Genomic DNA, 12,982 nt, shown 5'->3' with positions numbered 1-12,982 from the left:
TTTTTTGATTGATTGTTTGTTGTATGAGTTCTTTATGTATTTTGGAGATTAATCTCTCATTGGATATATGATTTGAAAATATTTTCTCCCATTCAGTATAGATTGTATTTTCATTTTGGTAATGGTTTCCTTTGCTGTGCAGAAGTTTTTAGTTTGATGTAGTCCCCACTTGTTTATTTTTGCTTTTGTTGCCTTTGCATTTAGGGTTAGATTCAAAAATTTATTGCCAAGACTGACGTCAAGTAGCTTATTGCCTATGTTTTCTTCTAAGAGCTTTATGGTTTCAAGTCTTAAATTGAAGTCTTTATTTTGAGTTATTTTTGTGTATTGTGTACAAAAGTGACCTAGTTTCAGTATTTTGCATGTGGCTGTCCAGTTTTTCTTGCACCACTGATTGAAGAGACTGTCCTTTCCCCATTGTCTATTCTTGCCTCTTTTGTCATAAATCAATTACCATATATGTATGGGTTTATTTTTGAGTTCTCTATTCTGTTCCATATAGTGACAGTTTTACTTCTCCTTTTCCTATTTGGATAGTTTTATTTCCTTTTTGTGCCTAATTGCTCTGGCTAGGACTTCCAATATTATGTTGAATAAAAATGATGAGAGTGGACATGCATGTCTTGTTCCTGATCTTAAAGGAAAAACTTTCAGCTTTTCACCATTGAGTATGATGTTAGCTGTGGGTTTGTCATACATGGCTTTTATTACATTGAGCTATATTCCCCATATCCCCATTTTTTGAGAATTTTTATCATTAATGGATGTTGAATTTTGTCAAATTTTTTTCTGCATCTATTGAGCTTATCATATGATTTTTAACTTTCATTTTGTTAATGTGGTGGATCGTGATGACTGATTTGCAGATGTTGAACCATCCTTGCATCCCTGGAATAAATCCTACTTGATCATGATGTATGACTCTTCTAATGTATCATTGAATTTGGTTTGCTAATATTTTGTTGGAGATTTTGCGTCTGTGTTCATCAAGGATATTGGCCTATAATTTTCTTTTATTGTCATGTCCTTGTGTGTTTTTGGTATCAGGGTGATGCTGGCCTCATAAAATGAGTTTTGTCTTTAAATTTTTGGAAGAGTTTGAGAAGGATAGGTAGTAAATCTTTGAATGTTTTGTAGAATTCACCAATAAATACATCTGGTCCCGAAACTCGTTTGTTGGGAATTTTTTGATTACTGATACAATTTCCTATTAGTAATTGGCCTATTTAGATTTTCTATTTCTTCATGATTCAGTCCTGAAAACTCTCACTTTTTTTAGAATTTAATCATTTCTTCTAAGTTGTCCAATTTGTTGATGTATAATTATCCATGGTATTCTCTTATGATCTTTTCTAATTTTGTGGTACTGGTTATAACTTCTCTTTCATTTCTGATTTATTTCTTTAAACCCTCTCTTTTGTTCTTGGTAAGTCTAGCTAAAGGTTTGTCAATTTTGTTTATCTTTTTAAAGAACATGCTCTTAGTTTTATGGATCTTTTCTACTGTCTCTCCATTCTCTATTCCACTGAGACCTTTCTTATTTCCTTCCTTCTATTAACTTTAAGCTTCATTCTTCCTTCATTTTCTGGTTTCTTAAGGTGTAAAGTCAGATTGTTTATGTATGCATTCATGGGAAAAGGTGAGTTCAGGATAAACCTATGCTGCTATCTTGGACCACACCTCACTTTGAATTTTTTCAGACTTTGATTGTTTTCATTTGGAATCACATGGCCTGCTGGACAAGCAGTTACTGCCTTAAAACCAAAGCCAAAATGAAACCAACAAACAAAAAACAACAACAACAACAAAAAGCAAAACAAAAACCCTACTATATTAGAAGAACTTTAGAAGGTTATTTTCTCTGTATCTAGCCCCTAAATTGCTTACCCCAAATATTTTAATGTTTGGCTAATATAAGTGTTACTAAATAATGTTTAGGTACTTGGCACTGCGCTATGCACAAGGGAGATGAACTTCTGCTTTAATCAATTTAATTATATAGTAGGACGATATTTACTTGATGCTCTTATGTCTGCAAGTGTTTATTTCTTATATCGGTTTCTTATTCTGGGTTTATTAGAGATGTCTGAAGGTCTTAATTAGGAAGAACATAGTAGTTTTGAGAAACATGTCTCTTCGTTTTTAACCTGATTTATACATGCTTTATATCGGATTTATATTGTATCTTCATTTATATCTCTTGATTTTTATACTTTAAGGCCATGCCTCTCAAACTGATGCACCTCTGCCCAGCCCCCAGTGTCCGGACTGCTTGGTTGGTAATTTTTACCCGATCGAAACTCACTTTGTCCCCTCAGTCCATGTCAATATTTAAAGATGATTTTCCTTCCAGATAATCAGTCACACCTACTCCAGTTAAAAATCCATTAGACAATGAAAAGTATTTATCCTTTTATTTATTTATTTTTATTTTTAAGTGATCTCTATGCCCAACATGGGGCTTGAGCTCACAACCCCGAGATCTAGAGTCATATGCTCCGCCGACTGAGCCAGCCAGGTGCCCTGAGGCTTCACAGTTTTGAGGAAAAGCAGCCCGCTGTTTCTTTCCCAACCCTGCATTACTGTGCAAGGAGGCTGAAAAATATTTATCCTTAAAAGGGACAGCCAAGCAGTCCTTGCCCTGCTGTGTAGCTCTGGAATCTTTTTTCCTAATCAAAGAGAGAGTCACCATTTAGTCAGTATAGTCTATGCTAGGCGCTGTTCTCCGTTCCTTATGTTCATTATCTCATTTCACCTTATAACAACAGTGTTATGTCAGAGTTATCGATGAAAAAAACGAAAGTTTAGTGAAGTTAAGTCACTGATCAAAGCTCACACAATAAATGGCTGCTGAGACGCAGACCTATTTCAGACTCGAAAGTAGTGATTCTCAACCCTGACTGTGCATTAGAGTCATCTGGGGAGCTTTAAAAATAATAATAAACTGATTTGGCATAGGGTGGTGACCATCAAATCCATCAATTATATCAATCTCTGCGATTGAATGTGGACTTTTATTTAAAGGTTTTTATTTAAAGAGTATTTTTCAAAGCTCCCATGTGATTCTTTGTGCAACCAGGACAGAGAAACTGCTCGAAAGCCTGATTCTTTCTATAGTGGGTTGTTTTCTTTCCAAGACTTAAAATCAAGCAAATTCTTCTTAAATAATCAGTAGGGCTAGTGATTAAAGTGCAATTTTCCTATGATAAAATTATTAATAAGATTCAGCATTACTATTACATGTATGTATATTATCTCCAGTTACTAAAAACTTCCACTATATAAGAAGTTTTGTCAACTTTAGTTGACTATAAGCCACTATAAGAAGCCACTATAAGAAGAAGATTATATTATAAAAAAAAAAAAAGTACCTGTTATGCATCACCTTACTTATGCCTTGAAATAATCTGGTTAAATATTATCACTTCCATTGTACAGAGGAGAAAATATGTGTTTAGAGAGGCCAGATACCTTTCTCAGTATCACCTGGGTACTAAGGGGGCACAGCCAGGGCTCGTGGGCTTGGAACCTCCCTTCTTTATAACAAGAAAAGGCTGTGGAAGGAGAATCAATTGGCAAGGCTGATTACTTTGAAATTAATAGTTTTCTCTAACTGAATATTTCTTAGTTCTCCATTTGCTTAAATGAAAATATTTTCACTTCCAGGATAGGATCGAAAGAGCAAACTCATTTTCTGCACATTTTAACATAAAAAGACAAGTTTCAGGTTTTTTACTTTGGAATGTTGTATGCCTGCTGGATTGGACTGAGCATATGACATCATTCTGCCCAGTGATGTGGAAATCCCCAGTCTGGAATTCCTCTGCTATTAAAACAGAGGCATATTCTTATTGCTATTTATTCTAGAACATAATCCTGTTTCTGGCATTGTCCCAGACGTAGTTTCTACTTGGTGTTTTCAGGATAATTATTGAATCCCAGGGTTGTTGGGATTTTACCCATCATTTCAGAGTAGGGATCTGGTTTTGTAGTAGAAGAACAATTAAACAAACCTAGACAAGTTGTCTTTTGAAAGCATACATTTATTTAAGGAACTGTGCTCCAGAAGGAGAGACTTGGATAAGAAACTGTGGTCCAATGAGAACATGGAGCTCTGGGAATTTGGACAGTAAATGCTTTCACTGAAGAAATGACTGAATATTATCTCAGGATCAAATTCATAATCCAACTTGCATACAATGTATCTAGAAGTCACAGTGTTGTTCTCCTATTGTAGCAACATCAAGGGAGAGGAAATATTTTAAAAGAACATTGTTTCTCCTTCAAATAATATTTTTTCTCCTTACACATAATGAGAATCATACAGGTAATTAAATTTTGCTCTTCACCTTGGCCACCAGGAGACTGAAAGCTAAACAAATTGCTCATGCCCGGGCGCCTGGGTGGCTCAGTTGGTTAACTGCCTTTGGCTCAGGTCATGATCCTGGAGTCCCTGGATCGAGTCCCGCATCGGGCTCCCTGCTCAGCGAGGAGCCTGCTTCTCCCTCTGACCCTCCCCCCTCTCATGTACTCTCTCTCATTCTCGCTCTCTCAAATAAATAAATAAATCTTTAAAAAAAAAAAAAAATTGCTCATGCCCTGCAAAACTGTGTTCTAAATTTTCCTCCTTGTCTTGACCTTTTATCATAATTTTTCCTTTAATTCTAATTACTCATGTTTTTGTAATTATATTTGTTCATAGAACATCTTCAAACATTTTATGAAATATGGCAAGGGATAAACTAATAGTGAAATCCAACTCCTGCTAAGTACTATTTAAGTAATTTATTAAACGAATTAATGGAAAAAGTGAACTGAGTAATGTAATACATATTACACTTGCAAAAGATGATTGATTCTAGCCTGTTATGTACACAATCCTCAAGAGAATTACAAGGCTTATGAAAGCAGTAAAGAACACCCACCCAACAAACTCCTGTTCTCTGGCAAACCATATCCTTTCTCCTATGGCATGTTGGTTATACTATCTTTTATATTTCAAACTACAACTTCTCAGGGACACAATGTACTACCAAAATGACTATCCACACACAGAGCTGTACCATTCTATTTCTTTCTAGGCAGTACATATACATATACTTCCACGTGCTAATTTATAGTACTGCTTTAAAAGAAAAAATAACAATGAGTATGTTATATTGAAATCAACAGGGTTGTTAAGGTTGTTAAAATTCCAAATTCAGGAGTTATTTCCTAGGTTAAATATGATCTATAATATACTTCTTTTTTTCTCAGGGTGAATTGCTATAGCGTGGTATCTGCCCAGTGCCCCTTCGGTGGATTCAAGATGTCTGGAAATGGAAGAGAACTGTAAGGATAACTTTCTATTAAGATAAATGCTTCCCTTGATCAAAATGATTGTCACCCCAGCGAATCACTCCGTAGCTGCTACTTAAATTAAAACCTGCCTCTGTTTTTTCCTGGAGATTCGTACTATCAAATAGCTCTTAAATGCTGGATTTAGCCCCTAAGTGCAAAAAAGTGATGGCAGAAGGGAAATATATTAAGCTCCTACTATTCATAAGGGACCATACATTACATTGGTTATTGAAATATTGCCTACTTTTAGAGTTTCTTGCTGTATATAAGAATGTGATCTCTCTGGGAAATGTTTCCAAAAAGGAAGCAAAAACTACAAATTGATTCCTGTAGGAAGTGTGAAAACGTAAGAATACTCTAGTCATTCAAATATACCTCTTAAGTAGATTAGTGCCTTTATCTCAAAAAGCTTCTCAGTGTAGGAAGAGTAATTCTCATTTGATGAAATATTTTGATATGGAATCTAAAGTTTTAAATATCCGAATTAGTTATTTTTGCACTAAAATATAAACTGAAAAGGAAATTTGACTAAGGAAATCATGTTTTATAGTCATGACTAGATTGAGAATATATATATAAATTCACTTACAAGCCTTCAAGTTGCTTTTGAAACCTGGGTATATAGACTTTTTAAAAATGTACATATACATATGTATACACAGAAAGTGGTGACAATATATTTGGTTAATTTTGTTACCAATACATTTTAAAAGTCATTTTGTTATCAATACATTTTAAAAGTCATGAGGAATAAAGACACATCATATACAAACCTTATGGAATCAAACATAGGAAAGCTGCTCATTCTGTAAATAGCAAGTAAAAATGAGTCTCGGTTTCTAAAGGTCATGAATACATTAAATAGCCATCTACTTTGTCATTTAAATAAGTCAGCAAAATTACAATGAAGCAGTCATCTTTGGGGAGCCAGTAAAAAGGAAGAATGATAAAATGATCCATCCTCCTTCTCAATATATGTTCATTAAGTATTTTTGTGTATATTAGGGCCTTGGAGCCCGAGATACATGATACCACATCCCATCCTCTATATAATTGTGGTGGCAGGAGAAATTTGTAAAAAAAGTCGTGCAAAATAACCTACTCACACTATGAAGTAAACAGTCATAGACGGGGAGTTCTTAAGTCATGGAGGTAGAAAATCAGGTAAAATGCAGAGCACAGCACCGAAGGACAGAAAATCTGGGCACCACCAGAATATAACATTCATGGAATTGCTCCACTTCTCACGGTTTTCATCTGTCAGATACAATCAGCAATCGCGGGTGGGGACAGGAGGGGGAGAACAAAGTAGAGACTCTATGAGCTCCTTTCCATACTTAAGATGCTGTAGTTTTAACCCTTGTGGGAACTCAGTGGATAAGAACTTACTGGCAGCTGACAGAGTCAGAGAAGACCTCACAGAAAATACAGGACTTGATCTAGGGCATGAAACAAATGTAGGATGTCAGGAAGCAGAGAAGGGAAGCGTTCTTGAACAGTCGGTTACATGTGGCATGTTGGGGGGTTCGTGAATTTGGATGCCTGGTGGGGATTTATGGTGTTGGAGAGTATGATTTCAGTTAAATAGGATACAGATTAAGAAGTCTTGTATTCAAGAAAATTGGCTTACATTTTGTTAAGGAAGCAGTGAAGAGCCATGGATATCTTTAGAATGTTGGTGGGGAGAGAGAATGGCAAAAGCTCGACTCATAAAAAGAACATGGTGTCCCAGAGGAAGGATGATGGGGCACTAGCCGACCTGCACTTGCATCCCAGCTCCATCTCTTACTAGCCACACAGCCTGTTTTGAGCCTCCGTTCCCTCCTATTTAAAATGGAGATGCTAACAAGCCTCCTGAGAGTGAAGTGACAAACTGTGTGTCCATTCCCCAGTATTCTGTGACCAGGTGGGGACTTGGCAAATGGTTCTTTCGTTCCCTGGTTCCTTTTCTTTATAATATCCATTATTAGAGAGTCCCTTTGCAGAACTAATTACTGTACAAAAAGCTGTAACAAAGGTTGGATTATTCTGAAGGACAGTTAACTCATGGCTAGCCCAGCTACCTAACACATTTTCCTAGGAATGTTGAAGATAAAACAATCAAAAGGGACAAATTGACTAAAGTAGACCAAGTATGGCAATTTTGTTGAATACAGTTTGGTCCAACTTTAAGGTTGAGGCATAAGAAAAGCAAGTAAGAGAGAGAAATGGAAAAATAAGAATCAAACATCAAGGGCACCTGGCTCAGTCGTTAAGCATCTGCCTTCGGCCCGGGTCATGATCCTGGGGTCCTGGGATCGAGTCCCAGATCGGGCTCCCTGTTCCGCGGGAAGCCTGCTTCTCCCTCTCCCACTCCCCCTGCTTGTGTTCCCTCTCTTGCTGTCTCTCTCTCTCTGTCAAATAAATAAATAAAATCTTAAAAAAAAAAAAAAGAATCAAACATCAATAATTTCTTAAAATTCTGTTATGTGAATATAGATAATTTCCTTCCATATCTATATAAACACAAAGAGAAGAGTAATGCTGTAATTTTTTACTGCAAAAACTCTGGCTGAGGATGCTGTTAATGTCTACCTGAAACCAAATTTGGTGAACGTAAAACAAGTCATTTGCCACAAGATGTTTAAAGAGAATTACCGAAGCAATAAACTTACATGACTCCCAAGAGTTCAATTACAATTTATCCTTAGAGATAGAAAGGTATAATTGATCAGTTGGGAACAGAGTCCTCAAAGAGCCAAAAATAGTGGTGCGCAGATCTCAGCATGGTTGTAATACTAAGTGCCCGGACCCGGGATTGGGTTTCCGATCATGGTGCCGGCACTGGAATGAGTCAAATGATAGAAATTCCTTCCTTGGTGTAATTGTACTAGTTTTCACTTCAGTTAACATAAGTCACTGGAGACTTTACTAGTATACGTACCATTGCATTAATTGGTTCTTGGCACCTTCACAAGATACTTCTTTCCTCCTGTCCTTTGCAGAATAAGGGGAGCATGAAAGTGTTATAAACTACTGGATTTATAGAGAAAGCTCATGTGAATATTTTTTTGTTCAGTTATATTCGCCAAGTCAGTCCAGGAAACATTATCCCCGTGACTACTTAAGTAGCACCAGGCTCAGTTCTTGGTACAGAGTGAAAAACCGATGTAACTTGCTTACTAGGACCTTATTACTACAGTGTGGACCCAGGTGAGAAGCAAGGGTGTCAAGTGGAAGTTTGTTGGAAATACAGAATCTTGGACCTCTTCCCAGACCTAGTGAAACAGAATCAGCATTCTAATAAAATCCCGGATGATTGGTACCTTGAGGATTTTAGAAGTACAGGACCAGTAACTCACAGAGCAGCAGGATAAAGAGAAGTGTCAAACGGATGTGTTTGTGTTATATCGTAGACACAGGAATGTCTATGCATCGTAATACTTAGGAGCAGGACTTATTTCAGCCCGAGTATGACAATAATCACACTTAGTACTCTCCTGAGAGTTTCAAGTGTCCATGTCACCCAAAATACAATGGAAAGCCCATTGGCAAAAATCATGGGTTAATTTATCTAACTTTGTGAGATAAAATACTTACTAAAATATTATCCTTTAATGGGTTTCAGACAACTGAGGCTAAGTCCTTTAATTACTTTGAAGAACATGTTCATTGAAGCTTTTAGAAGGTATTTTCAGAAGCTTAATTGCCCAAGAAAATAATCAGCGTTAAGAGGATTAGGTTACCCAGGAGAAAAAGATGTCTTCTACATACCTGTCTACGGCATCAGAAGGAAGGGGTAGAAAAGGATCAAGATCATTTTCCTCTGTAAGCCTACATGTGCCCGAGTGTTATAATTTTAAGAGTGCTGCTATGTACATGCAATTCAATCCTCTCATCAAAACAATATAGAGAATAACGAACTCAATGCTTTTAGTCATTTCTTCAAAAGATGGCAAATCAGTTTCCAAAACTGGTAGGAGCTCTCGATAAACCCAATAACGGGATACCAGGATCCTAACTGATTGACTCAGGTTAATTCTTGATCACTTGGGTTGGATTTAAGAGTTATATAAGCAAATGGCAGGGGTTGCATGAATAGAAAAACCCCAAAACCACAAAAAGCCCAAAGGTCTGAATTTGGGCCAATGAACCCTCTCTTCTCTCTCTCAAAACAAACAAACAAAAAAGACAAACAAACCAACTCTAACAATAAAGGTCAGCGTTTTTGTTTTGTTTTGTTTTCCCAAAAATCAAGAGATACTGTTAAAACTACAGCTAGAAAATATTTTGTTTCAAACCGTATCAGGGCACGTTAGCATGAAAATTCCCTCTTATCATTTCTGGGCCAATCACACACAATAAAAATGTTAAGCTAAGCTCTACTTGAATTTATAGTTTTACTCCACTACTCAAGTGATTATATATTACGATTTCTCCTTTTGTACTATTATCTGTCTTATGTATTCGAACCTAAACTAGAAATGGTAAGATTCTTGTTGGATTGAACTGTCTTTTGTGTGTGTGTATGTGTGGTGAGCTTGTTTATAGTCAAATAGAACGATGTCAAAACTAGACAATTTATGTGAAAATCAACAGAATGTAATAGTCATTTAAAATGCCAAAAAAAAAAAAAAAAAAAAAAGGCTTGAAAAGGTTCCCCACAGGGGGATTTATGTGAGACCAGATATCTTATGGTTGGCTGGCTACTATTTGAAATGCTTCTGTACACAGAAAATATTTTCCATTGTCCCTAGCCAGATAGGCAAGAACAAATTTGTACTAAATCATGGACTATGGTACATTTGCATTGCTGTGCTAAATTCTGTGGGTTTCTCCCCCTCTCTCTAGGGGAGAATATGGTCTCCACGAATACACAGAGGTCAAGACGGTCACAATGAAAATTTCTCAGAAGAACTCATAAAGAAACCACAAGAATGGAGTGAAGAATCCTCAATGACTAAGCATCTCCTATAGTCACTAATATATTGTAGTGGGTTTTAAATACACAATTGTTCTTTTCTTGATTTTTTTTTAAACATAAGCTAATCATATTAGCATTAAAACTACACATAGAAAACTTGACATGTAGCTTATTCTGAAAGAATCCTTTATCTTCTGATATGTGACCCTCAAGTCCTATCTGTAAAACAAGGATGGAGCTGATGTGAGATCTCTCCAAGCTCCGTAATAGTTATGTGCTTCTCCTTGTAGTTACTCATCCAGGATAATCATGTTATAGGAGAGGACCAGTTGTCATGTAGCTTCTTTCTCTAACAACCCCTTTAAGTCCTTAACACACCTTTGAGCTGCAGAGTAGATATGTTCTGTTCGCAGTAGTTGTGAAGTCATTAGAGTTTGTTGAAATGTTTCCTTGAATGTCATGTCTCCTTGTCAAATGAAGCAATGCCTGAAATACTTAGCTGTAATCTAAACATAAAGCTTAATAAAAACAACCTTGCATGATTTTTGTTAAGTTTGAATTTTTTTTTAAGAATTTATTTATTTATTTATTTATTTGAGAGAGAGAGAGAGAGAGAGAGAGAGGAGAACACGAGTGGGGGAGGAGCAGAGGGAGAGGGAGAAGCAGACTCCACACTGAGCATGGAGCCCCATGCGGGGCTCGATCCCACGACCCTGAGATCATGACCTGAGCTGAAATCAAGAGTCACTCAACTGACTGAGCCACCCAGGCACCCCTGGTTTGAATTTTTTAAGTAGAAGTTTTGGTTATGGTGATTTACTCTCCCTGTCACTCAAAATCAGTGTTAAATTGGGTATAAAGATGTACTTAAGAATAAAAGTCAAATCCACTCATTCTCAAATAGGTAAAGAAACATATTTTCTTTTCCAGAGGAATTTTTTAAATCAATAGCAAACATTTGGGGTAGGTGGCTTCAGTCTTTCAGCAAATATTTATTGAGTTTCTAGAAAGTTCTGGGTGCTACATTAGGTGTGTACTATATGTTGGCTAACTGAACAACAACAACAGAAACAAACAAACAAAAAAACCAAATAGTTGAATAGTGGATGTTCCATTACCTCAAGATGATTTGATTTAGTGGAGAACAAAGACACCATACAAAAAAAAAGTTTTTTTTAATGATGGGTCATAGAAAGGGAATGAGAATTCAAAGAAACTGAAGAGCGTGGTAATAATGTACCAAAGGGGTAGGGATGACCTTTAACTGAGGGAACTGGAAATAGCCTCTTGAAGCAAATTTGACTGGATTTGAGTCTTAATAATGAGCAGATTTGCAGTGAATAAACATTCTCTCTCTCTCTCTCTCAGGACATGTTTCTTTGGGGGAAAAAATGGGAAAAATTCTATATCATATTTTCCTCTCTAGGAGTTTCAAATTGCACAGTGGTGTGTTCTAGATTCTGAGAAGTTCTACAACTTGTTTAGTTTTGTTTAATACAGATTTTCTCCCAAATTTATTTAACCATAGACTTTCCGTTTCTCCCACCCTCATTTAATACCTATTAACACTAAGGAATCCACATTGGAGGATGCTGTTATACGCAAAATATTAGCACTGAGCATTCTGAGGAGTGAGCTGGGGGGTCAAGGAGGAGCAACTGGTACAACACTCTGTGTGTAAACTAAAGAAGTTACATACTGATGCCCTCATACAAAGAACTTTCTGTCTGGGATCCCCTGTAGAAAGTAAAAATAAGTGAATATTTTGTGTGTATACATCTTTCAAAATGTTCTTAGTTGCAACCTAAAATTTAAGCTTACTAATGTTTAGGATAACTTTTTTCAGATTCAGATTTTATAAATATAATTGCTTGCCATTTTACTTTAGTAGACCCCTCAGTAACACCATTGTTACAACATATAATAGCTGCCAGAGTGGAACACCACTGTGTGTGAACAAATGGAATTCTTTGGCTTCTTAGACCCGAAATAATTTCAACTCCAACTGCAAAAGTTTCTCAAAATTGTGTGGGCCTGTAAGATTGGCAATCAGGACTAACTTGTAAGATTTGGGACACAATTATCACTTTGAAAACTGGAGGAATCCAAGGCATGAGGAGAACTGAAAAATCTTTGGACATTGAGAAGAAAAAAATACCCATATACAAAAGAGGGTTGTGTTTTCCAAAAACCAGACAGTGTCTACATTTTTAAGAGATGTGTTTAAAACCATGTATAAATAAATTAATAGGTAGATAAGTTAATATTGTAATGGCAACCCAACAGAACATTTTAAAATGTAAAACAAAGAGGGTGAAAGACAAAAGCCAGAAACAAGTTTAAATATTTGAAAATTAAATCTTCATAGTATAAATAAGACATTACAGGATTAAACAAAATATCTGTTTTATATTGGCTCGTCCTGAGCCTCTAGGCATTATTTGTCTTTCTTTTCCTCCGATTTATAGCTATGCTCACAATATTTCTTCAAACCTTGAAAAGCTGAAGGGTATTTTATTAGCCCATGTGCTACAGAAAATATAATAAGGAATTTTATCATGAAGAATTTGGTTCTGCAGTCATTAATATGATATCATTGTCCTCAATATCCACATGGTAGAAAGTATTTTCTGCTCCAGGAATACTAAAGGAATCACAGAAGTTAGAACTAACTGTTCAGGCAGAGGCAATGTTGGGGATCAGATGCAGATTTTCAAACGTCCTAGTATCTCCCCACCT

At 36.2% G+C, this 12,982-nt stretch overlaps 1 protein-coding gene across 1 annotated transcript in view; it reads left to right on the top strand.

The window, feature by feature from the left end:
* Positions 1 to 10,787, top strand: part of ALDH1A1 (aldehyde dehydrogenase 1 family member A1) — a 55,303-nt gene extending 44,516 nt beyond the window's left edge. Inside the window, exons 12-13 of the mRNA XM_032427528.1 lie at positions 5,257 to 5,331; positions 10,171 to 10,787. Of these exons, the coding sequence (XP_032283419.1) occupies positions 5,257 to 5,331; positions 10,171 to 10,243 (148 nt within the window). The 3' untranslated portion in view covers positions 10,244 to 10,787. The remainder of the gene's footprint in view (positions 1 to 5,256; positions 5,332 to 10,170) is intronic.
* The last annotated feature ends 2,195 nt before the right edge of the window (positions 10,788 to 12,982 follow it).

This window comes from Phoca vitulina, unplaced genomic scaffold (genome assembly GCF_004348235.1).
Source record: "Phoca vitulina isolate PV1807 unplaced genomic scaffold, GSC_HSeal_1.0 scaffold37, whole genome shotgun sequence".
Lineage (NCBI taxonomy): Eukaryota > Metazoa > Chordata > Mammalia > Carnivora > Phocidae > Phoca > Phoca vitulina.
The sequence above is the reverse complement of the archived record's forward strand: the minus strand, read 5'-3'. Positions and strand labels throughout refer to the sequence as shown.